General features: G+C 47.9%; 1 protein-coding gene across 4 annotated transcripts in view; it reads right to left on the bottom strand.

Moving 5' to 3' along the window:
• CEP290 (centrosomal protein 290) overlaps positions 1–26,591 on the bottom strand; it is a 1,516,454-nt gene that overhangs the window by 1,089,123 nt on the left and 400,740 nt on the right. For all 4 annotated transcript variants that reach the window (XM_085653911.1, XM_085653913.1, XM_085653912.1 and 1 more), the window contains exons 23-24: positions 25,916–26,018; positions 2,918–3,148 (exon numbers count right to left, since the gene is read on the bottom strand). In XM_085653911.1, coding sequence (XP_085510037.1) covers positions 2,918–3,148; positions 25,916–26,018 — 334 coding nt within the window. The remainder of the gene's footprint in view (positions 1–2,917; positions 3,149–25,915; positions 26,019–26,591) is intronic.

The following is a 26,591-nucleotide window of genomic DNA, read 5'->3' as shown; positions in this document are numbered from 1 at the left end:
CCTGCTGGCGCTGCCGCGGCCTTCTGCAACCTTCATCTTCCTGGGACCTGCTGGCGCTGCCGCGGCCCGTTGTAACGACCATCCGCACCGGGACCTGCTGGCGCTGCCGCGGACCGTACCACCTAACCACCAAGCTCGAGGATTGTGAGCTCATCATCCTCTCATCCGAACTACCTGATTGGTAAATAGACTGTCCCGCTACCCCCTTCCCTACCTTGCGAGACTCTAATCGAGGGGACCCCTGAGTCCAGACCTCCTTGTACCATTCAACCGTACCTTAAATAAGTGCTTATAAAGAACACTGAACCTTATCCGTGTGTGATATCTGTCTGTGGGGGGGAAGTTACTTGTCTGTACGATCACTGGAGACGGCTCTCCCCGGAGACCTCTCCCCCTGACCCCGGCCGGCCCTCCCGGTCCGTCTACCTTTTCTAACACTGAGCGATACTGGTTAGGCAAAAAAGGGTGCACAGTGAATGCTTGTGGCCCACCGTGAACCACAGGATGTGGAAGTAGGTGTCCTGCAAGTCCAGCGCTACCATCCAGTCTCCATGGCCCAGGGAAGACAGACCCTGAGCCTATATCAACATATTGAATTTTTACTACCTCAGGAAGACGTTGAGAGGGCACTTGTCTAAATAGGGAGGAGACCTCTATCCTTCTTGGGCAGCAGAAAGTAGTGGGAATAGCAACCATGACCTACTTCTGATGCTGGTACCCTCTTGATTGCTTCCTGGGCCAAAAGAACCTGCGCTTCCTGATGCAGCAGGAGGAGGTAGATTGAGCATGGAGTAACCCTGCTGTACAATTTGAAATACCCACTTGTCCGATGTTATGGACTGCCAGCAGGGCAGGTGATGTCGGATCCTGCTGCCAACTGGTTGCCCATGATATTAAGAGGGCAAACTAAATGGGTTTTGAGGCTGCTGATGCTGGGTCAGGGAAGGTCCACGGCCACAAAATTACTGGGGAGCCTGTGGGCTTTGGTGGCTGGGTGGGAATGGAAGCGGCTGGTAACCATCCATAGCCACAGAAGGGGCGAAAGGAAAAATGGGGCTGATGTGAGGCCAGGGAGAGACCCAGCAACCGTTGGTGGCCAGGCTGTCTTTTTAGTGCTCCAGAGCAGAATCTGCCTTATCGCCAAGATGCGGGTGCCATTGAAGGGCATGCCATTAAGGGATGCCTGGACATACCCTGAAAAGCCTGGACAACTGAGCCAGGTGGGGAGTCTGAGTGCCACTGACGACGCAATCGCTCTGCCTAGCAGTCGTCATATTCGGACAGTGCCCCAGCACAGTCCTGACAGTGCTCCAGAGGGTCAGTCTATCCAAAAACGACGTGCATGGCCTCATAGAACTCATGTAGCTGTGTGGGGTGGTCGCTTCGGCTCTGGGAAATTCAGGGAGATGCAAAGCGGAAACAGGGGTAGGCTTTAAAGACAACAAGTGGGAGCGAAGCCTAGAGTGGTGACTTCATTCCCATGCCTTCTCTAATGACTTGGACCAATAGAACGAAATCGAAGAGCGCTTAGACTTCTTGAAATTGTTTGATTTCTTGTGTAACTTACCCAACAGTTTAGAGAGCAATGACAAGTGCCTTGAATTGCTCTGGGAACAGGCCCAGGATCTTCCATGCGATCGGGATCTGGAGTGTCGCGGAGTAGACCAGCGTCAGGCAATGAAGAGCTTCGGTGACCACTCTTGTAGTGCCTTGGGGTTTATGGCACGGTAGTTCAAGCCCTTGAAGTTGTACCCTGGCTCCAGGCACCAGAGACAAACCAGATGGGGGTATGTCACAGACAGCTAGCTGTGAAAGGAACCACAAGGTTTAAACCCCACAGGTTTTTTGGGCTATATCCTCGCACCCTCTGAGACAAGGTCTCAAAAAAGGGTCGACAAATTGTTGAAAACAGTTGTCCAAAAAATGGACAGAGGTAGCTCTCTCCAGATCTACGCTGAAGGCATGGAAAGAAAAGAACTGATATCAGCGTGCAGGGGTGGTACCCACATGCAGTTGAATGATGCCACCTACCGGTGCACAGAGGTACTACAAAAAAAAATTCCAGATCCAGTCTGACTCCTGGGGAATATACTAAAGTAAGTAATCTGCATCTAGAACTCTCTATCAGATTATTATATTCCGATCATAATAGATAATTAAAACATTAATCATTCAATAAAACAAAAATCATCAAAGTTTAAATATTTTGTATCAACTAAAACTTATCTTAGAGAATTTCTTCCATGTGGATAGACTGAAAAAAGGCCAACATCTCAGAAAATGACACATTCTAATAAATCAGGAGCCCATGCCCCTATAAGAGAATGATTGCAGAAAAAAACATGGGAGAACCAGTGGAATATTGCATTGATAGCACTTAACAGATTTTTAATGAAAAAAGAATCTTTATATTTTGAACTTTGTATGGTTTAATGTTTCCAAGCATGACATTTTCAATTAAAATTACCAAGGGCATTCCAACAATGGCCTTATTTTTAAGACTATAAGCAAGAGGAGATGCCATTCCAGAGAACAGTGTATTTGAAAAGTTCTTAGTGAATTTACAGCCCTCTTGATGAAGTGATTTGAGAAACATTTCAAATCCCATAGGGCAAGCTTTAGATCTTGGGAGAGAGGTTACTCTGTCACTGTTCCTGTACGCCGAACTATAAATCCCATAGGATATAATGGAATTGATATTTTGGCAGATGTGATATTCGTCACTGTTGTGACAGAGTAACCTGTCCACCAAGACTAAATCAGGCCCTAAATCAGCCCACTTATTACAAATCCTATTTCATGACTGCTTGTAATTCATGTTATTCTTTTCAGTCTGTTTTATATGTGCATACTTAACACAGAAAAGCACTGTCTAGAGTATACAGGAAAGGTGCATAAATAAATAACCTAATGATACCTTATATCTCTGCAAGTAGCCGATTCTGTTTTCAACAGTAACCTCAATTTCTGTTAATTCAGTTCTTATTTTGTTGTTTTCTTTCCTCAGATGTTGTTCCATTTCAAGAAGTGTGGTATACCGCCTTGTTAGTGACTTTTCATTCACTCGCAAAACTGTTAGCTTTCTAGAATTTTCCACAAGCTCCTTTTTCATTCCTTCAGGATCCAATTGTAATGTATCCATCAAGCGCTACATAAAAACAATAAAGGAAAAAACTCAAGACGTGAATTATCTCAACATGAAAGAAGTTATAATACTGAGGTTCTATGAGAATTTATTTTGTCACTATTATACTATACCCATCTAATTTTTTATCAGCTTTGAAGAGAAGCATTCATCTTTGACAATTATCTTTGACAGGTTTGGAAATGTACATGTCAGTAGTCACTAAAAGTGTACTGTTTTCAAACAGGAAATTTTTATTGAAAACACGAAGTGACAATAATGAACTATCCGGTTAGTTGTGTGTAGTAAAAAAGACAAAAATATGAAATTATGTAGTTTAGTAGCTCGTGTTCTGATGAAACATATCATAAACATATTCTGCCTATCAAAGTGAGAGATTTTTTAAGCTGAAGTATGGTTCAAATAACCATGGGCCATGGATATAATTTTAAACATTCAAAAAGGGGATGATGATTAAGCTAGGCATAATATTGAAGCTTAGCAGAGTAATTTTTCTTTTATTATATAAACGTTTGGTAATTTTTAGCAACTAATTATGTGGAGTGAAGTAAATCAAACTCAGAATAAACTTCACATTTAATGAAGTCAGTATTTCACAAGTATGTTGTTACAAGTGCAAAGTAAGAAAATACTTCACCGGTATAAAATTATTCCTCTAGAATCTCAAATTTGAAACCACCACTTCTTATGCTTTAAAACTGCTAAACAGGTAAGGCATGAGGACAAATATGAAAGCCTAACTATTTAAAACAAATGTGGTCAAATAAAACGTGTTTCAGACTAAATGAAGAAAAACACACCTCTTACTGCCTCTCAGGTTTAGTGTTTCAATCTCTACCGAAGAAAAGTGGCTTCAGTCTGGCATGATCTATTTAATGAAATTATATCTCACTGCACAGATTTAACTGCTTATTATAAGTCTGGCTATCTTTGTGTATAACTTTTACATAAAAAAAGAAACAACATGGTAATAATTGTATAATCAGATTTGCCAGAAAAGCACCCTGTATATCATCATTGGCACAGTGACTCAAATTTGGAAACCCTTAGAGTTAAGCTCCCAGTCGATCAAACATGGACTGACCACAAATTAATTCCATTTGAGATTTCGGCAAAGAATAGGCCTCTCTTTAAAGAGAGCACTAGGGCCCACCAACAGGACAAGCCCAGGTGGAAGGAGTTGATAGCACTTCCAGATCTCCTTCCAGTTGCACTGGCATGCAGACCTAACTTGTCAGGAGACCCTATAGCAGATACTCAGCTTTTTGGGCAGTGGATCCACACCTTGAGGGATTGTTTGGCACCCCCGGTCCCACATCGCGGCCGCCCAAACAAGAAGCTCTCTGCCCCGTGGAACTCGAAATCCTTGAAAGAATTGCAAAGCTACTTCAGGTCCTTTGAAAGCAGATGGCGTCGAAATTATGATGAGACGGAGCTAAGAAACTTCAAAGTGGCTCTCAGAAAATATCATGCCCTGATTAAAACTACCAAAAAAGCTTATTATACAGAGGCAATTAAAACCTCCATCACTAACCACAAAGCGATCTTCGAAATAGTCAATCTATTTACGAATCCCAAAATCTTACAACAAGAGATTCCCCCCTCTCAGTGTCTCTGTAATAACATAGCAGAATTTTTTTTAACAGAAAGTTCGGATATTACAAAAAGACTTACCCCCTCCTATTCCCCCTTTCACCAATAATGTAGTTTCTACAGACACTGATAGAGCTTGTATGCAAATTTTCAACCCAATAACTTTAGAAGAATCGTGGAAGGCGATCCGGACTATTAAATCAGGCTCGCCTCTTGATCCCAGTTCCCCTTATGTTATTACATGCTCTCACCGTTATCGCTAAACCCATTATAAATAATATAATAAACTCTTCTCTATCAGCTGCCAAGATTCCGGCAGACTGGAAACTTCCGGCAGAAATACAACTTCAAAGAAATAACTGGTGGATCCTGCTACCATTTCCAATCTGTGTCCTATTTCTCTCTTACCCTGTCTGAGTAAGATGACAGAAAAATTTGTCAATACTCAACTCACAACCTATTTGGAGGAAGCAAATTTGCTCCTCTCAAATCAATCTGGTTTCAGAGCCCAACACTCTACAGAATCTGCCCTATTGTACACGGCTGAAACCCTAAGAGCAGCTGTCGATCAAGGGAAAAGAGCAGTCCTGGTGTTGTTAGATCTGTCTGCTGATTTCGACACGGTCTCACACGCTATTCTTTTAGACCGTCTCACATCTTTTGGCATCTCTGGCACTGTCCTAGCCTGGATAAAGAACTTCCTGCAAGATCCGAGACAAGTAAGCACACTAGGCAAATACAACTCACAAGAAAAAGCCCCCCAGGGTTTGAGTCTTAGCCCTACCCTCTTCAATGCCTACATGGCTCCACTGATTAGGCTGATATCGTCCTTTAATATAGAGACTATCTCATATGCGGACGATACGCAGCTAATTCCGGTCTTGGACAATAACACCACTCAGGCGGAAGAAACTCTCCGCCAGTGCCTTACTGCCACTTTCAGCTGGATGAATTCTAACCATCTTAAGTGTAATTCCACAAAACGGAAATTCTACCTTTAGGCCAAGAAATCTTTTTCTCTCCCAAGCGCTGGTGGCCAGCGAATACCACCCCTCCTCCAAACACAGTGACCATGGTTAGGAACTTGGGAATAAAATTTGATACGACTGTCTTTTAAACAGCAATCATTGGCAGTTGCCTGCACAGGTTTTCACATCATAAAAAGCCTGAAGAAAATCTTTAATATGCTTCCCATTTCAGCAAGACAGACAGTTGCCGTTGTCCTAATTACATCCAGGCTGGACTACTGTAACAGCCTCTATGCAGGCACCAATAAGGCGGTCCTACACAAGCTCTAGTTACAAAACGGTTAAATACCGGAGGGTCAAAGGGAACATATTTAAAGACCGCACAGGATTGAATCCCCAAACAAAGTACTAAAAACACTGAAAATCCTGAGGTCTAAAATGGCAAAGAAAAAAGGTGGTGTGTGAAATGAGGAACAAAAGCCTAATGTACGTGGTGCAAGGGCGAACCCTTAGAAACGTGGTAGTTCACTCACCCCGGGTAACAAACCCCATCACATGGGTTTCTCATCCCAAAGAAAATTCTCAAACTCTCAGGGGCAGCAGGCCCCTCAACGAGAGGTAAGAGCTTAATGCTGTTTGTGTTATGCACCAAAAGGTGGAGTAAATCCACATATGAACTGGGTGTGAGTGGGGGGTGCAGTGCTGATGAAATAGTAGTGCAATAGGAGTGTGTTTAAAACTAGTTACGGGACGGCCAGGAGGACTCTCTTGGACACCGCCGTACCGATGCTAGATTAAAAGAAGTGAAAGCCCCACTAATTCGATGTAATCAATGGAGCAATGTACAAGATGGTGGTCAACATGTTTCAGCCGTGGCGCCTAACTTGGCTCGGCTTTCATCAGGACCTGGTAAGCTACTGCAAAAATGAAAAAATGACGTAACAAAGGATACAGAGGGCACCCTCAAAATTGCTTGTAGGGTGTGCGTCTCCTCAAGGATACAAACATCACCTAGACAAAAAAGACTCAGTGTAAGAATGTGGGTCATAATTGCTCAGTAGTGACAGGTAAGAATGTATAAACTAAAAGCAAGTACCACTCACCCGTATAAACTGGGTGGAAAATGGACCTCCACCTGGCAACCGCTCAGGAAGGAACACCGCTCTGAAAAAAAGATGTAAGACTGCTAAAGAAAGGGGTGCTTACATATCATGAGCGAGTGTGGAAGAAAGTGAGTGGGTCCTCTAACAACGAGGGAGACTGACAAAAACAGCGTATGCACGGAATGCTGTTGGGTGCAAGGATCGTTGCTTATCAACAGGAAAGGCCAGTAAGAGAAACGTGACCCATCCTGTTTAATCGATCAGAGCAATAAGAAGTAGAACATGTCTAGACAGTTGTAAAAGAATGTCGCGATCTACGCCCAAACTTATCGCTGGAAGGTGAGGGGTTGGTCGCCTTCATAGAAAAAATAAATAAATAAAAAGAAAAAGAACTGAAAAGAGGGACAGTATGTGCCCAGCGTCAAAAAATTCTTACCTCTCCGTCGGGGAACCGGGCTGGAATGAGCCTGCAGCCGGAGGTCCCGCGGGGTTGGACGGAGGTGGATTAAGAAAAGAAGTGTCAGCAGTTACGGGCCAATCAGGGGAAAGGTTACTCATGCTGTCAAGAGGGAGAACCAATCGAAAGTGCTGAGCCACTCGTGTGGCAGTAACCAAGGAGACTGTTGTACAGCTGACGGGTTACGGGTGACGCTGTCAGAAAATCAAAGGTATGCGCGCCGCGGTTAATTAGGGAAGCGGTTGATAGCGCTCCTTAACCCCTTCCATGCTGCGCAAATTCCGCCGCTGTGCTGACGGTTTCTTGCGCGGGCGTGGTCATGACGGAACGGTTCCGTCATGAGCACAGCTCAACCGTGGCTCATGACGGAACCGTTCCGTCATGAGCACCGAAGGGGTTAACAAGGTAAATAGATTCGAAAAAATAATCAGAGGCGTGGAGAAACTTGATGGGCAACAATGAAATAAACACATGCTGCGTAATCCACGCGAAGGCGCACTGGTTTAGACGGCGCTTGCTCTTAAAGCGCGGATCGCTCAGTGGGTAACAATTCACTGAGAAGGGTGTGAACTGATGTGAGACATCAGTTACTGCAACGCGGTCGAAGCTAGTTAGAATGGCACTAGGTGCGCCGGGAAGTAGAAGGAAGATAAAGCTGTCGATAAGTAGGGCAAGACAGAACAGGACTCTCAATGTAGAAAGCATGAACAGTCGGTGGTAGGGCATCAGCCTGAAGGTGTGCGTGCCAGAGTACAGAAGCCCTGCAGAGCAAATGCCAGGGATGTGTATAGTAACGATGAGTTAATAAAATGCTTGATGGAAAATACCCATGAACAGGGTGTGAAGCATGGGTCAGATGGTGAGATCAAGCCATATGTGTTACAAAGATAGCCAAGGAATATCATCGTTCAGTCCTTGAACGTGTGTCTTCAATTTATACACCCACCTCTGCTCACGTTTGAATAAAAAAGAAGAGCTATCTGTAAGATGTGGTGGTATGTAGGGTTTGTCAAGGACTGTCCAGTGTAGGTCATTGGGAGCATGATTGACCTCTAGAAAGTGGTTGGTAAGTTTGGTAGAGGAACGACCACATCGTATAGTGCTTTTGTGTTCCAAAATGCGAATTTTAATACGGCGAGTGGTCATGCCAATGTATCTTAGCCCGCATGGGCAGGTTATCAGATAGATCAGATTTGAGCTATTGCAATTACTGTGGCTTCTAAGAGTCCACGGTCTGCCAGTGCCAATGTCAATTTCTTTGGTCACAGAGGTGTGGTTGCATGCCGCACAAGAACCACATGGATAGTGGCCCACAACTGGAGGGAGACCCCACAGAGTTTGTTGGGTGCATGTTTGGTTAGTGCGTGGGCGAGTGTGTACCAACTGGTCTCTGATGTTACTGCTGCGTTTAAACGCGAAGAGGGGTTTAGGCAGCCCTACATCACCTATATTCAGAATCTTCCAATTGGATAAAATGATTTTTTTGAGTTGGTTGGAAAATTGACAATAGGTGTGCACACAAGTGAGTCTGTTCTCAGGTGTCTTGGGGATCTTAGGTGCCAACAGAGCCTCCCGGTTATTATTCGCAGCGCGTTTGGAAGCTCTGCGGATCAAGTGTTTGGGATAGTCTCTGGCCAATAATTGTCTGGATAGATTACTGGCGTGTTCCTTGTACTTGTCAGTTGAGGAACAGTTCCTTTTGAGGCGCAGAAACTGGCCAAAGGGCAGATTGTCTCGCAAAGCCCGTGGGTGGAAGCTATCATACTTCAAAAGAGCATTCACCGCCATGGGTTTCTTGTACAGCTCAGTACTCAAGCGACCCTCAAACGGGGTTATCAAGATGTCAAGGAATGGTAGCTGAGTCTTAGAGTACTCACAGGTGAAGTTCAAAAAGGGGTCACAGTTGTTGAGCCAATTCTTGAAAGCCAAAAGTGAGGAAAGAGGTCCCTGCCAAAGTACGAACACGTCGTCTATGTACCTCTTCCAAATCTTGATATGATCACTGTATGGATTGTTGGTGCTCAGCACATGTTGTTCCTCAAAAACATGAACATACAGATTTGCCAGGCTGGGAGCAAAAATGCTCCCCATTGAAGTGCCTGACACTTGCAAAAACAACTGCTCCTCAAATTGAAAAAAGTTCTCTTTCATGGCGAGCTTCGCACACGACATGATAAATGAAACAGGAGTGATGGAGTCTGGTGGATTAGCCAGCAGGAGAGATTCGATAACATCCAAAGTCTCATCCTGCGGGATGCATGTGTACAATGACTCTACATCGAATGAGACTAAGAATTCTGTTGCACAATCAAAAGACAAGTCTTCAAGTAGGATCAGAATGTCCTTGGTGTCCTTGAGATACGTAGGCATTTTGGCCACAAAGGGGCATAGGAAGTGGTCTGCAAATGCCGACAGAGGTTCCAAAAGGGACCCTAGTCCTGAGATTATTGGGCGGCCAGGGGGAGGATTCACATTCTTATGTACCTTGGGTAGAATATAGAAATAAGGTACAATAGAAGTGGTGTTGACCAAATATTGAGCTTCATTCGAAGTGATCCAACCATTGGTGCTGGCTTCATTCACTAGGATCTGAATGGTCGTAAGTAAGCGTGTGGTAGGATCTTGAGCAAGAGGTTGATAGAAGTTGGTGTTACCCAACTGTCTCAAGCATTCAGAGCGATAAGCGGTGGTGTCCATGATGACGGTGGCACCACCCTTGTCAGCTGGCTTGATCATTATGGAGTCATCAGAGGTAAGGGAGCGCAAAGCTAGGCGCTCTAATTTAGTAAGGTTTTGGTATTGGCGGTTTTCGGAGACACAGGAGGAGGATATCTGTGAGGTCACTGCTTATTCAAAAGTAAGTACCTGTGGTGGTACTTGACTGGGCAAGGGATTAAAGGTGGATTTATTGCGTAAGCCCGTGTTCAAGTCATGGTCATTGACAGAGGTACTGGGTTCTGCGCGAAAAAAGAAATTCAAGCGAATCTTTCTGAAAAAATGAGCGAGCTCCTGATTTATGGAGAACATATCTCCTTTAAAGGAGGGAACAAATCCTAATCCTTTATTCAGGAGGGACTTTCATCCTGTGTAAGAACTCTGCTGGATAAATTAATGACTAGGTTGTGCTCGAGCTTGTGCTCGGGACTGCTGGAGTGTCCCTCGAGCTCGATGATGGAGTTCCTTGTTGTTGATCTGACCAATGGACTTGGTTCCGTCTCCTTCCCCTTGACCTTTTCTCGGCCAAACCCTAAAAATGGCTGGTTGGTATACATCTGTGGAGGAGGGGGGTAGGGACAAGGTTGTCCGAAGGGAGGGGGTTGTCCAAATGGAGGAAAGGGGGGGTAGTTGTAAGCGGCAGGGGGCCACCATTGAGAGGGATACATAGGGTTAGGTGCGCCTCTCAGGTTTCTCCTATTGCCTCTACCTCTCCTTTTGTTTCCTCTCAGCAAGGAATCTTCACCCGAGGCAGTGTCTGACCCACTTGACCAGTCATCACTGCCTGATGTAGAATAGTCGGACCCATACCTGCGGCCCTGTCGATTGAGTTGAGGAGGCACGTAATCAGCACTAGTGTATGGGTACACTTTCTCTAGTGAAAAACGTGCCAAATCTTTTTTAAATTTGGTAATCTTAGTCATCAATACTGAGTCCTTGAATTCTTTGTTGTGTTTATTGGATTCCTCTTGTTGTTTCTTGAAGAGTGCGCCAGTGAGTGTCACTTTAATTTGTGATTCTAATGCTTGGATCTCAACTAACACAGCATCGGCAACTCGTTTGGCAGTGCTTATGATAAGAATCAACCAATCTCTGGTGCACTTCCAAGCTATTAGGGACCAATCATTGAGAAAAGCTTTGTCGCCCAGGAACAATCTAGGAGCGTTTGTAACAATGAGTCCTGTAGGGGCACAATTAGCTCTCAAATATTCGGTCATAATTGCTCCGTGGATATACACTCGGGAGTGTGATTTTTTTAAAGTTAAAACCTTAGTCCAATCAACCTCAGCGCTGATTAAGGGACCTTGAAAGGTGTCCATGATACTTGGTGTATCTAGAATAGCTTGAGCTATGGTGTCGTCAAAAGTTAAACCAAGGCGTTCTGCCATGATTGTAAGAATGGCTATTTGGTGCAAACAAAGTAAAGTCAGTCTCAACCAAGGAATCAGAAGGAAAGAACTCACAGGAAGATATATAAAAATGTGTTCGCAATTATGACCGAATATTTGAGAGCTAATTGTGCCCCTACAGGACTCATTGTGACAAACGCTCCTAGATTGTTCCTGGACGACAAAGCTTTTCTCAATGATTGGTCCCTAATAGCTTGGAAGTGCACCAGAGATTGGTTGATTCTTATCATAAGCACTGCCAAACGAGTTGCCGATGCTGTGTTAGTTGAGATCCAGGCATTAGAATCACAAATTAAAGTGACACTCACTGGCACACTCTTCAAGAAACAACAAGAGGAATCCAATAAACACAACAAAGAATTCAAGGACTCGGTATTGATGACTAAGATTACCAAATTTAAAAAAGATTTGGCACGTTTTTCACTAGAGAAAGTGTACCCATACACTAGTGCTGATTACGTGCCTCCTCAACTCAATCGACAGGGCCGCAGGTATGGGTCCGACTATTCTACATCAGGCAGTGATGACTGGTCAAGTGGGTCAGACACTGCCTCGGGTGAAGATTCCTTGCTGAGAGGAAACAAAAGGAGAGGTAGAGGCAATAGGAGAAACCTGAGAGGCGCACCTAACCCTATGTATCCCTCTCAATGGTGGCCCCCTGCCGCTTACAACTACCCCCCCTTTCCTCCATTTGGACAACCCCCTCCCTTCGGACAACCTTGTCCCTACCCCCCTCCTCCACAGATGTATACCAACCAGCCTTTTTTAGGGTTTGGCCGAGGAAGGTCAAGGGGAAGGAGACGGAACCAAGTCCATTGGTCAGATCAACAACAAGGCACTCCATCATCGAGCTCGAGGGACACTCCAGCAGTCCCGAGCACGAGCTCGAGCACAACCTAGTCATTAATTTATCCAGCAGAGTTCTTACACAGGATGAAAAGTCCCTCCTGAATAAAGGATTAGGATTTGTTCCCTCCTTTAAAGGAGATATGTTCTCCATAAATCAGGAGCTCGCTCATTTTTTCAGAAAGATTCGCTTGAATTTCTTTTTTCGCGCAGAACCCAGTACCTCTGTCAATGACCATGACTTGAACACGGGCTTACGCAATAAATCCACCTTTAATCCCTTGCCCAGTCAAGTACCACCACAGGTACTTACTTTTGAAACAGCAGTGACCTCACAGATATCCTCCTCCTGTGTCTCCGAAAACCGCCAATACCAAAACCTTACTAAATTAGAGCGCCTAGCTTTGCGCTCCCTTACCTCTGATGACTCCATAATGATCAAGCCAGCTGACAAGGGTGGTGCCACCGTCATCATGGACACCACCGCTTATCGCTCTGAATGCTTGAGACAGTTGGGTAACACCAACTTCTATCAACCTCTTGCTCAAGACCCTACCACACGCTTACTTACGACCATTCAGATCCTAGTGAATGAAGCCAGCACCAATGGTTGGATCACTTCGAATGAAGCTCAATATTTGGTCAACACCACTTCTATTGTACCTTATTTCTATATTCTACCCAAGGTACATAAGAATGTGAATCCTCCCCCTGGCCGCCCAATAATCTCAGGACTAGGGTCCCTTTTGGAACCTCTGTCGGCATTTGCAGACCACTTCCTACGCCCCTTTGTGGCCAAAATGCCTACGTATCTCAAGGACACCAAGGACATTCTGATCCTACTTGAAGACTTGTCTTTTGATTGTGCAACAGAATTCTTAGTCTCATTCGATGTAGAGTCATTGTACACATGCATCCCGCAGGATGAGACTTTGGATGTTATCGAATCTCTCCTGCTGGCTAATCCACCAGACTCCATCACTCCTGTTTCATTTATCATGTCGTGTGCGAAGCTCGCCATGAAAGAGAACTTTTTTCAATTTGAGGAGCAGTTGTTTTTGCAAGTGTCAGGCACTTCAATGGGGAGCATTTTTGCTCCCAGCCTGGCAAATCTGTATGTTCATGTTTTTGAGGAACAACATGTGCTGAGCACCAACAATCCATACAGTAATCATATCAAGATTTGGAAGAGGTACATTTCGTACTTTGGCAGGGACCTCTTTCCTCACTTTTGGCTTTCAAGAATTGGCTCAACAACTGTGACCCCTTTTTGAACTTCACCTGTGAGTACTCTAAGACTCAGCTACCATTCCTTGACATCTTGATAACCCCGTTTGAGGGTCGCTTGAGTACTGAGCTATACAAGAAACCCATGGCGGTGAACGCTCTTTTGAAGTATGATAGCTTCCACCCACGGGCTTTGCGAGACAATCTGCCCTTTGGACAGTTTCTGCGCCTCAAAAGGAACTGTTCCTCAACTGACAAGTACAAGGAACACGCCAGTAATCTATCCAGACAATTATTGGCCAGAGACTATCCCAAACACTTGATCCGCAGAGCGTCCAAACGCGCTGCGAATAATAACCGGGAGGCTCTGTTGGCACCTAAGATCCCCAAGACACCTGAGAACAGACTCACTTGTGTGCACACCTATTGTCAATTTTCCAACCAACTCAAAAAAATCATTTTATCCAATTGGAAGATTCTGAATATAGGTGATGTAGGGCTGCCTAAACCCCTCTTCGCGTTTAAACGCAGCAGTAACATCAGAGACCAGTTGGTACACACTCGCCCACGCACTAACCAAACATGCACCCAACAAACTCTGTGGGGTCTCCCTCCAGTTGTGGGCCACTATCCATGTGGTTCTTGTGCGGCATGCAACCACACCTCTGTGACCAAAGAAATTGACATTGGCACTGGCAGACCGTGGACTCTTAGAAGCCACAGTAATTGCAATAGCTCAAATCTGATCTATCTGATAACCTGCCCATGCGGGCTAAGATACATTGGCATGACCACTCGCCGTATTAAAATTCGCATTTTGGAACACAAAAGCACTATACGATGTGGTCGTTCCTCTACCAAACTTACCAACCACTTTCTAGAGGTCAATCATGCTCCCAATGACCTACACTGGACAGTCCTTGACAAACCCTACATACCACCACATCTTACAGATAGCTCTTCTTTTTTATTCAAACGTGAGCAGAGGTGGGTGTATAAATTGAAGACACACGTTCAAGGACTGAACGATGATATTCCTTGGCTATCTTTGTAACACATATGGCTTGATCTCACCATCTGACCCATGCTTCACACCCTGTTCATGGGTATTTTCCATCAAGCATTTTATTAACTCATCGTTACTATACACATCCCTGGCATTTGCTCTGCAGGGCTTCTGTACTCTGGCACGCACACCTTCAGGCTGATGCCCTACCACCGACTGTTCATGCTTTCTACATTGAGAGTCCTGTTCTGTCTTGCCCTACTTATCGACAGCTTTATCTTCCTTCTACTTCCCGGCGCACCTAGTGCCATTCTAACTAGCTTCGACCGCGTTGCAGTAACTGATGTCTCACATCAGTTCACACCCTTCTCAGTGAATTGTTACCCACTGAGCGATCCGCGCTTTAAGAGCAAGCGCCGTCTAAACCAGTGCGCCTTCGCGTGGATTACGCAGCATGTGTTTATTTCATTGTTGCCCATCAAGTTTCTCCACGCCTCTGATTATTTTTTCGAATCTATTTACCTTGTTAAGGAGCGCTATCAACCGCTTCCCTAATTAACCGCGGCGCGCATACCTTTGATTTTCTGACAGCGTCACCCGTAACCCGTCAGCTGTACAACAGTCTCCTTGGTTACTGCCACACGAGTGGCTCAGCACTTTCGATTGGTTCTCCCTCTTGCCAGCATGAGTAACCTTTCCCCTGATTGGCCCGTAACTGCTGACACTTCTTTTCTTAATCCGCCTCCGTCCAACCCCGCGGGACCTCCGGCTGCAGGCTCATTCCAGCCCGGTTCCCCGACGGAGAGGTAAGATTTTTTTGACGCTGGGCACATACTGTCCCTCTTTTCAGTTCTTTTTCTTTATTTATTTTTTCTATGAAGGCGACCAACCCCTCACCTTCCAGCGATAAGTTTGGGCGTAGATCGCGACATTCTTTTACAACTGTCTAGACATGTTCTACTTCTTATTGCTCTGATCGATTAAACAGGATGGGTCACGTTTCTCTTACTGGCCTTTCCTGTTGATAAGCAACGATCCTTGCACCCAACAGCATTCCGTGCATACGCTGTTTTTGTCAGTCTCCCTCGTTGTTAGAGGACCCACTCACTTTCTTTCACACTCGCTCATGATATGTAAGCACCCCTTTCTTTAGCAGTCTTACATCTTTTTTTCAGAGCGGTGTTCCTTCCTGAGCGGTTGCCAGGTGGAGGTCCATTTTCCACCCAGTTTATACGGGTGAGTGGTACTTGCTTTTAGTTTATACATTCTTACCTGTCACTACTGAGCAATTATGACCCACATTCTTACACTGAGTCTTTTTTGTCTAGGTGATGTTTGTATCCTTGAGGAGACGCACACCCTACAAGCAATTTTGAGGGTGCCCTCTGTATCCTTTGTTACGTCATTTTTTCATTTTTGCAGTAGCTTACCAGGTCCTGATGAAAGCCGAGCCAAGTTAGGCGCCACGGCTGAAACATGTTGACCACCATCTTGTACATTGCTCCATTGATTACATCGAATTAGTGGGGCTTTCACTTCTTTTAATCTAGCATCGGTACGGCGGTGTCCAAGAGAGTCCTCCTGGCCGTCCCGTAACTAGTTTTAAACACACTCCTATTGCACTACTATTTCATCAGCACTGCACCCCCCACTCACACCCAGTTCATATGTGGATTTACTCCACCTTTCGGTGCATAACACAAACAGCATTAAGCTCTTACCTCTCGTTGAGGGGCCTGCTGCCCCCTGAGAGTTTGAGATTTTTCTTTGGGATGAGAATCCCATGTGATGGGGTTTGTTACCCGGGGTGAGTGAACTACCACGTTTCTAAGGGTTCGCCCTTGCACCACGTACATTAGGCTTTTGTTCCTCATTTCACACACCACCTTTTTTCTTTGCCATTTTAGACCTCAGGATTTTCAGTGTTTTTGGTCCTACACAAGCTTCAAATGGTCCAGCATGCTGCAGCATGTTTAGTGCTGAAGTGGACAAGGAGGTCATCTGCCTCAATGGCGTTAGAAATACTCCACCGGCAGCCAATCCATAAACGTGTTCTGTTCAATGTCCTCATCATCACTTTTCCGTTCCTTGGGCCCTCAATATCTCATATCTCAGAACAAAATTCCTGTGCTACACCCTATCCCGAAGTCTAAGATCATCAAATGCCAATCTGCCAGCTTTTATATTGGCATAAAAGGGAGGAAAATCGCTCACAGTGATAGGCTCAAAGACATGGAATAAACTTCCTCTACAGCTCCGCCAGAACACATCCGAGTTCCTCTTTAGGAAGGCCCTAAAAACCTAAATCTTCAGTGCATCAGACACTCTCTGCAAAACTCTGATCTGACTCCTCTTTCTTACCATTAGCAGTTAACCAATTTTTGCCTCCTTTCTCTGGGTTCCGCTTAGTGCCATGATGCTCCTCAGAGTGACAGATGCGCTCTACAAATGAGCTACTACATTACATTCCTCCTTTGATCGTGACCTCTGGTGAATCATTGCCTTTCCCACTCTGAATAATGGTTCTAAATGGTCATAAATAGCATATTTCACTATATGTTTTTTTATGCAGCAGCACTCGCCACTGTGTAGTTATGTTTTTGCCGCACTTTCCATTGAAAGGTTCTTTTCCATTTTTGACCAGTGATACATTTTATACATTTATATTCACTAAAAAACACAAAGGTTACATGGTCATTATAGTCACGAAATAGAATTTTTAAAAAAACCTTATAAATTCACACACAAAAAACAAAGCTTACAGGGACGCAAGAAAAACAAAAAAATATTTTCCTATGGCCGACATTGAATATATATATATATATATATATATATATATATATATATATATATATATATATATATATATATATATATATATATATATTCACTTAAAAAACCATAGGTTTCACACATGTTATAGTTGGATGGATATTTCACTCGTAAAAAACCAATGAAATTCCCCCGTTATAGTTAGTTCAGATAACTATAACTCGCGCGCCCGCAATCCACTGCTCATGACGTCACATATTACATCACTCATGACATGGTCAGTGGCATCACTCATGACATCACTGATGACATCATCCTTGTGATAGAGTGGCGGTCGCGCGAGTTATAGTTATCTGAACTAACTATAACGGGGGAATTTCATTGTTTTTTTACGAGTGAAATATCCACCTAACTATAACATGTGTGAAACCTATGGTTTTTTTAAGTGAATTTGCAAGGTTTTTTAAATGCTAATTCCTAACTATAACGTGTGTGAAACCTATGGTTTTTTCAGTGAATTTGTACGTTTTTTTAAATGCTAAGTTATGTATGTATTATTATTTTTTGTATATATTTATTTTACAATAAACTAAGTATTAAAAAAAATTTTTTGGGGGGGTTTTTCACCGTGCGCGCACGGTGCGCGCACCCCAGCGATTTAAAAAAAAAAAAAAATGTGTAAACATTTTCTGCGTTCGGGGTCCTTCAGGGACCCCCTGACAAAGGCTAGGGGGTCAGGAACTCTCTACCCTGCCCCCTTTTCACGTTCGCCACCTTCCTTTTTCACTCTCGCACTGAAAACAAACAAAATGGCGGCGGCGACACTTCCTGATTTCGACCGATTTGAACGTTGACTAACATGTAACCACCAATCAGAATTATGCTCGCGCACGTTAGGGTGCTCGCACGGTGCGCGGCTATAGATATGTATATGCTTTTAAGTTTAAAACGTTTTTATTGAGACAAAAACAAACCATGGGGGAGGGGGATAGGAGGGCAGGATACATGGAATACAGTCAAAGAAAAAGGGTGCAACTCCAGAGGGTTGGCAATAGGTAGCGCGGTGGGTCAGGGGAAAAAACACAGTAAATGAGAGCTAGAAATACAAGCTGTGGAATCCCCGCACGCGTATCCGACACCCCAAATCTAAGCAGTAAAACCCCCCCCCCCATCAACACCCCAGCAGAACACAATCCCCCCCCTTCCCATCCCCCATCCTCCCAGTGACGAAACAACAACACTTCCCCCCCCCCCCCCCGTCCTATGGTCCCGCATCAGAGTGATCCTAACCAGGAAGCCCCGCGCCCCCCCCCTCCCCGGGGGGTCCCCGTCTCACATGTAAGCTAGTCCGCCGGGGTCACCGGCGGCGTCAGCCTAAGAAGCCTAAGATACCTCGGGCAGGTGAGCTCCCGGAATTCAGTGGACAGCAGCGCTAGAAAGGGTTGCCACAGCTCTTCAAATTGGTCTATCTCCCCCGCAACCGTCAGCGACAGCTTCTCCATCCCCAGCACATGCCAGAGCCTATGCAACCAACCGGTGATGGAGGGGGCGGTGGTTGTGCGCCAGTGGATTAGAATGTTCTGAACCGCAGACCCCAGCGCGATTGCGATCTGCCTACCCCTGCGGGACTTCAGTGGATACATTAGGTCATTGGGGAGGCCCAACAGGACATACGCCGGGAGTCGCGGCAGCTCTATCTCAAAGTGCTTATCCACCTCGTCCAAGACTTCCCTCCAGTAGGCGGTCAGCACTGGGCAATCCCACAGAATGTGTGTAAGGGTACCTTCCTGCCCGCAGCTCCGCCAGCACCCCTTGTCAGTGTGTTTATGCATTTCATACAGCCTCTCCGGGGTGTAGTACCAGTATGTGGACACCTTAGTAAAGGTCTCCGTAAGGCCCGTGTGATATGCCGAGTGCCGCGCCCGATACGCAATCTTGTCCCATTCCTTGTGGCTAAGTGTCCTACCCAATTCCCTGTGCCAACGCTCCCTCCCCGGGTTGTAATAGTGAAACGGCGGAGGTTGTAGGTATTTGTACAGATCGGTGATCAATTTAGCGTCGGAGGTCCGCGTAGCCAACCACCTCTCATACGGTGTAATTGGACGGGCGGCGGTGGCACGCACCTGGGGCTGGAGGGCCCAATGCCGGACTTGCATGTAGCGCAATCTGTCCAGCTCCGTCAGGCCGAACTCCTGGCGGAGCTGCTGAAAAGGAACCACTCCTTCCGGGCCATAGATCTGGAAGAGTGCCCTGCAGCCCGCTTGCACCCAGTGGGAGAAAACCCCCGGCTCCATCCCTGGGGAGAAGTCCGGGTTGCCCGCAATGGGCGTGAGCGGCGAAGGGAAGGTGGTAAGGCCCCGGGCCTCACAGACCGCGTCCCACACACGCAGGGGGACCCGCGTAACAAAGGAAGCGTAAAGATTGGGGGGGCGGTGCGCGTGGCGCAGGAATGGAACCTCTTGTAAGGTGCGGCCCGCCACTGCTTGGTCTTGGAAGAGCCAATGTTTATCGGACTCCCACCTGCTCCACTCCACCAGATAGCGAAGCTGCGCCGCCTGAAAGTACTTACGGAGGTCCGGAATGCCGAGACCCCCCGCTTCCGGAGCAAGCGTGGAGAGGACCCTCTTCATGCGTGGCCTACGGCCCTGCCAGACAAAGCGGGAGATGTCAGCCTGCATTTGTCGTATCCAGCCCACCGGGGGTTGGAGCGGAAGGGCCCGAAAAAGATATAGTATCTGGGGCAACACCGTCATCTTGACCGCCGCGATTCGCCCCAGCCAGGACAGCAGGCCTTTGTTCCAACGGCCAAGCTCGTCCGTGATCTTCCTGCTGAGGGAGGCATAATTGGCCGTAACCATCTCCGGTAATGTGGGCGCCAGCAGAATCCCCAGATACGGCACCGTGGACGAGGACCACTGCATGGGAAAGAGCCGCTGAAGATCCCTCCTGGTGTCCGCAGCCAGGGACACGTCTAATGCCATCGACTTGCTCATATTCATTTTGAAGCCGGCCACCCCCGCAAAAGCGTCCAGCTCTCGGAGGCAAGCAGGCAGCGACCTCCTAGGGTCGTCCAAAGTCAGCAGGACATCATCCGCGTAGAGACTGACAGTGTGAACGTACTGGCCCATCCGGACCCCGACTGCATCCGGATTATCACGAATCCTCTGAGCAAACGGCTCCATGTAGAGGGCAAATAAGAGCGGCGAAAGAGGGCAGCCCTGCCGCGTGCCGCGCTCGATGGCAAAGCCACCAGAGCTACACCCATTGACCCGCACCGACGCTGAAGGATGCTTATAGCAGTTAAATACCATGGTGCGGAACTTATCACCGATTCCCAGTTTCTTGAGGACCAGCTCAAGATACGGCCAGTGAACTCTGTCGAAGGCCTTCTCCGCATCAACAGACAGCAACATCCGCTCCCCCGAGATCCTTGAGGCCTTCTCCAGAACATGCGTCACCCTCTTGGTGTTGTCAACCGTCTGTCTGCCGGGCACAAAACCAGCCTGGTCCGCCTCCACCAGATCGGGGAGGTGTGGACTCAGCCTGGACGCGAGAATCCCCGTGTACAACTTGAGGTCGACATTTAAAAGCGAAATGGGTCGGTACGAGCCGCAGAGGGCCCGGTCCTTCCCAGGTTTCGGGATTACTGCGACCGTCGCTCTCAGGAGATCCGGAGGGATGGCTCCCGGTTCGGCGAAAGAGTTAAATAGCCGAGTAAGGACAGGGGCCACGGCCGTGCAAAAAGTCTTGTAAAAGAGCGACGTGTACCCGTCCGGGCCCGGGGCCTTTCCATGTTTCAGCCGCGCGATAGCGGAAATCACTTCCTCAACATGGATGTCCCGCTCCAGGTGGTCAGCCTGAGCCGGATCCAGTACCGGGAGGGTCACCGACTCCAAATAGCCGTCGGCATCCCGTGGCAAGGAGAGCTCCTCAGCATACAGCGCCTCGTAGAAGCCGCGGAAAGACTCCGCTACCTCCGCGTCCCCGGAGACAACCCCCCCGTCCGCGCCCACCAATTCTTTCACAACGCTGCGTTGTTGCGCGACCCGGAGCCGGTGTGCTAGGAGCTTGCCACATCTGTCCCCCCCGGTGTAGTAGGCATGCTTCAAACGTAGGGCGGCGTACTCCGCCCTGTCAAGATCCAGAGCCGACAAGAGCTTCCTCGCTGCCCTCAGCTGCCTCCACACCCTCGGCGCCCCCGTACGGCGGTGGACCTGCCCAAGCTCCCGGACTTGAGCCGTCAGCTCTTCCCTCTTCAGTTGCCGCTCCTTATTCTCAGCTGCAGAGATAGAGATGAATTCCCCCCGAAGGACGGCCTTCAATGCTGCCCACTGTGTCGCCTGCGAGGTGTCAGTATTGCTATTGTGGGTGAGATAGTCCTGTATGACCTCCCCGATGCGTTGCACCACCGACTTTTTGTGTAGAAGTTTTTCCCGGAGGCGCCACACCCCCCGAGAGGGGGAGGCCGTCGGCTACTGGAAAACGCCGGTGACTGGGGAGTGGTCAGACAGGGTCAGGACCCCGATGTCCGCCGCCGTGGCAGCGGCACGCATCGGTCCACTCACCAGGAGGTAGTCCAGCCGTGAGTAGGTGCGGTGTGCGTGCGAGAAGTAAGAGTAGTCCCTATCCGTGGGGTGCATGGAGCGCCAGAGGTCGTGCAAACCCATTTCCGCAATCCGGGCCCTCCCAGCCTGGGACAGTTCCCCCGTCTGCGGGAAGCGCTGCGCCGATCTGTCCATCGTAGAGTCAAAGACAATGTTGAGGTCTCCCCCCAAGATAACGTGGCGGTCGGGGGAAGCAGTGACATCCACCAGCGCGGAATCTAGGAAGCGCTCTTGGTGATCGTTTGGGCTATACACGGAGCCGACCGTAAATGCTATGCCTCCCAGGCGCATGCGATACGCAAGGAGCCTCCCCTTCTGTTCAGCACACTTATGCAACACCTCCCCCCGAAAGGAGCTCGCTAGGAGAATAGCTACCCCCGCCGTCTTGTTCGCTGCCGAGGAAAAGAACTGGGTAGGGAACCTAGCAGAGCGCATCCTGTGGCAATCTCGGGGCAATAAGTGTGTCTCCTGCAAAAGGCAAATGTCCGCCTGCGTCCCCTCCAGCAACGACAGGATCGCTCTGCGCTTCACCGGGTTGTTCAGACCCTGAACATTAAGGGTCACAACCTTTAGGCCCGGCATTCCTCGCGGGGGTCGGGAGCGCCATGCAATGGGCAGGGAATCAGCGGGTGGGGCGCGCAGGGCCGCAGCGCAGGACAAGCTAGAACAAAGCGGGCATAGACAACATCGGACGGGACCTTCTCAACCCCAAAACAACCCCCCCCCCCACCCAAAACACAACCCTGGCAACTAGCCACCCCCAAACTCAAACACCCCATAGTCACAGTCAAGCCCCAAAACGGGCAAGTCCGTAGGAAAGAGCAAAGTGGACGTCCAGCCACTCACCTCCAACCGCTCCCCCCCAACCCCCCCGCCCCGGGCCAAGCAAGTAAAGAAGCTAAAGACATCTCCCCCCGGAGTGTGTATTAGGCCGTCAAGGCCACGCTAGAGGAGCCAGTCGAGTCCCCGGCCGCCGCCCTCAGGGCGTCTGCCATGTCCGCTCTGATGGTAGGGGAGTCCGGGCGCCCCACACTGGTCGCTGAGCGCCGCCTCGATGACCTCCGCCGGTTCCGTCTCTCCGAGGACCTCCACGACGGCGTAGCTCCTTCTTCCTCCGCCGCCGTGAGCCCCAGAACCCCACAGATGTCTTGCAAGGAGCGTAGCTGGTGTAACACTCCGTTCCACCGAAAAATCAGGCGGAAGGGGTGACCCCAAGAGTACGGCGTCTCGTGCTCGCGCAGAAAGTCAGTGGCAATCCTAAAGGACCTGCGCTTTTGCAGAGTGATGGCAGAGAGGTCCTGGTAAAGCGCCACCGGCCGATCCCGGAAAGTCAGGGGCTGTTTCCTGCGGGCCTCCGCCATGATGCGCTCCTTTAGTGGAAAGTCGGGCAGGAAGGCCAGAATGTCCGTTGGAGGTGCCGATGACTGGCGCTGCCGGCCAACCCTATGCGCCCTGTCAATGCTGATGGGAAAGTCCGCAGCTTCCCCCAGGATCTCTCGAAACAGGGCCCGCAGGTAGCCCCCCAGATCGGTCCCCTCGTCTGCAGTCGGCACACCACGCACTCGAATGTTGTTCCTCCGAGATCTGTTCTCAAGATCCTCAGAGTGGGCCTGGAGCTCCACACACTGTTCCCTGAGGCGAAGAACGTCCTGCTGGAGGTGGACTATCTCCTCCGATCGCTGTTGGCCCTCCGTCTCCACCGCTTCCACACGCTCACCAAGGCCCTCCACCTCCCTGCGCACTTCTCGGACCTCGCTGGCCACCTCCCGCTTCAGTGTCTGGAAGTACTCCCTGAGGGAGCTAAACAGTTCCTCCATAAAGGCCCTCGTGACGGGTGGCTCCCCTCCAGTCACATCCGCCGGAGCCCGGGAGGGCCCCGGTGAGGGCTGCGTCCTGTCCCGCAAGTGCTGGGCCCTGTCAAGCATGTCCGGCAGGGTACGGTCCCCTTTCTTCGGGCCTCCTTTTCCAGACATCGCTAGCTCCGCAGTCGGGCACCGATCCAGGCGCCCCAGGGATGCTCAGCCGCCGGCCAGCACTCGACCTGGGTATCCCCCACGAGTGAAGTCGCTGCGTCACAGGTGACAAAATGGCGGCCCAGTCCGGTCGCCGTCAGCCGCAAGAGCTAGTGTGAGACAACCAAGGGGGCCGCAGCGGAGGGGTCCCAACAGCACATCCCTCCGGTAGTCAGCCCAGCAGTAGCGGGGGTCGCCTGCATCCCGCAGCCAGGACTCCAGCGAAGGCTGCCACCACTGCTCCTTCGGGGACAAAATGGCGGCCGGGCGGAGCAGGCCAAAACGACCAGGCCCGGCGACACCACCGGGGCCCCCGAGGCACCCCGCAGTAAAATAAGTTCCACCACCGGCCACTGTTTGTCACGCACAGGGGCCCAGATGGTCCAACCCCATCAGAGAGTCCGCTGTACCGCGGCTAGGGGTCAGGGCCTCCGCAGTGCGAGGTGTCGCCGTCACCAATCCGAGTGCCGGGGCACCCGTCCCAAGCCTTCCACACCGTCGGGCCCCTATCCGCAAGGCTCCTTCAGTCACCGTCGACCGGCGGGCCAGATCCCCTCCAGATCGCAACTTTCAGCACCAGGCCCAGCCGAGGCGCCCGGACAGCTCTCCAATGCGCTCCGCCCCTCGGGCTCGCCGTCGTCGTGCCTTGATCTCGGTCGAACTTTTGGGGGGGTTCCCCCGGGGCGATCCGGACCAAAACAGCACCGATGTGTGCCCCTGATGTTCCGCCACGCTCCTCTCCCGCGCTGAGCCTCAGCGGGGGGAGAAAAGCATAAGAAAAAGGCTCTAGCTTGGCCGGGCCGGAGGAGCTACGGGAGGAAGCGTCCGCTCACCCCGCCATCTTGGCCACGCCCCCATGTATATGCTTTTAAACGCTATTTTCTCAGGACCTACTGGATGGATTGACTCCATATATGCAAAAGGCACTTCCCTGACCTGAGGACTACCTCTCTGCGAAATTTCAAGTAATTCTGTTCAGCCGTTCGGGCTGTACCTTCGACTAAAGGTCCTATGGAAAAATGCATGGGGAAAACGCGTTTTGGGACCCCCCTTTTTTCTCGGCCCCCGCTTGAGGAATCACCCCGAGACTTTCAGGGTAGGAGCTGAGCGGAGCACCCCATTAGTTTTGAAAATTTCGCGAGGATTCGTCAACCGGCGCCAAAGTTATTCAAAATAGAATTTTCAGATTTCCTATGGAAACACGGTCCTAACTATAACTATCTACTGGCGACCGCCAGTAGATAATATAAAGGCCTCTTTTGTTTTTGTACTTGAAGGTGCTTTGATGGGCTGTTCCGAGCTCATTGCAAGAGGCCACCCTGAAGGGTCGGGGGCTCCGGAATCGGAAAGATGTTTCTGGGAATGAATGAATGAATATATATATATATATATATATATATACATATATACATATATACATATATACATATATACATATATACATATATACATATATACATATATACATATATATATATATATATATATATATATATATATATATATATATATGTGTGAACCTTTTAAATGTAATAAATGTCTGGAAATGTCTTTATTAGTAAACATGCTTAAAAAAACAAGTATTATTGGACACATTTTTATTCACTGGCACGGCATAAAATATCTTTTGGAGCAAATATATTATCAAACACAAATTCAGACAATACTGAAGTCTAGACATCAGACCCCTTGCTTCTGCATAGTAGAGCTGCATCTTATGAGGTTTCGGGACTTAGATCATAACCTACAGCATCATAACCCACTCAAAGCTTTTCCTCTCCTGAGTCATGACTCACCTCCACACCCAATAATAGCAATAAATAGCATATTACACTCTGCATACATATACATGTATGAAGGAGACCCATACTTTCAACACGTTGACAACGCCATCCCATCCAACTCCCCAAGAAACAAGGAGCGTATCTAGATGTGCAAACCTCTAAACAAATATTTTCTCAGTTTTGCTGAAAGTACAACACATCTACAAACAAGAAAACTGGGCGAAGTACCATTTGTCTAAAAACCTGAGACAAGTGCAGATATGTAGCCTCTTACTTCAAACTCCTTTATTTTCACTGCATCTTGCTCTTTCTGATCTTCAAGTTTCTTCTTTTCTTCTTTCAGTTTCTCAGATTCGATTTCCCATGATGTTCTTTCACTTAAAGATATGATTAAGGCAATCACAATGATGAATTTTTTCAAGACCAACCCGTCATTTTGCATAAACTGAATATGAAAAATGTAATCATACCACTACCAAATGTAATTCACAATCAAACAAGAGGCAGGCCCAAAACCCTACCCATTACAACTTAATAACAAACCTATTTTTATTTAGCACTCGATTCTACAATATTGCTATTTCCAAGCACTGCAGATGTTACAATTACCAGCTTATTAGTATTCAATCTCAGAAACGTGGAAAGCTCAGTTTTTCTGTAATTTAAAATTGGGTCCTGCAGATCACCATATTCTACGTAAACATTTTTTTCTCCCTGGAGTTTTATATAGCACACATTTTTTAACGCGCTGAGCCATTGTAGTAGTAATTGAAGAGCTCTAATAAGTATTGCATGTTTCAAATTGAATCACACTTTACCCATGTAATGAGAAGACAATGGACTTTTGTTGGGATACACACTAAAATGTTACTGCTAAAGTGGAAGACAGACTGTATTGGTCATTTGAAATGTGCAATCAGTAATGTACTGCCTCATAGCTTAACCAGAGC

Source organism: Triturus cristatus, chromosome 4_1 (genome assembly GCF_964204655.1).
Source record: "Triturus cristatus chromosome 4_1, aTriCri1.1, whole genome shotgun sequence".
NCBI lineage: Eukaryota > Metazoa > Chordata > Amphibia > Caudata > Salamandridae > Triturus > Triturus cristatus.
Note: the sequence above shows the minus strand (reverse complement) of the source record. Positions and strands in the feature narration are given on the sequence as shown.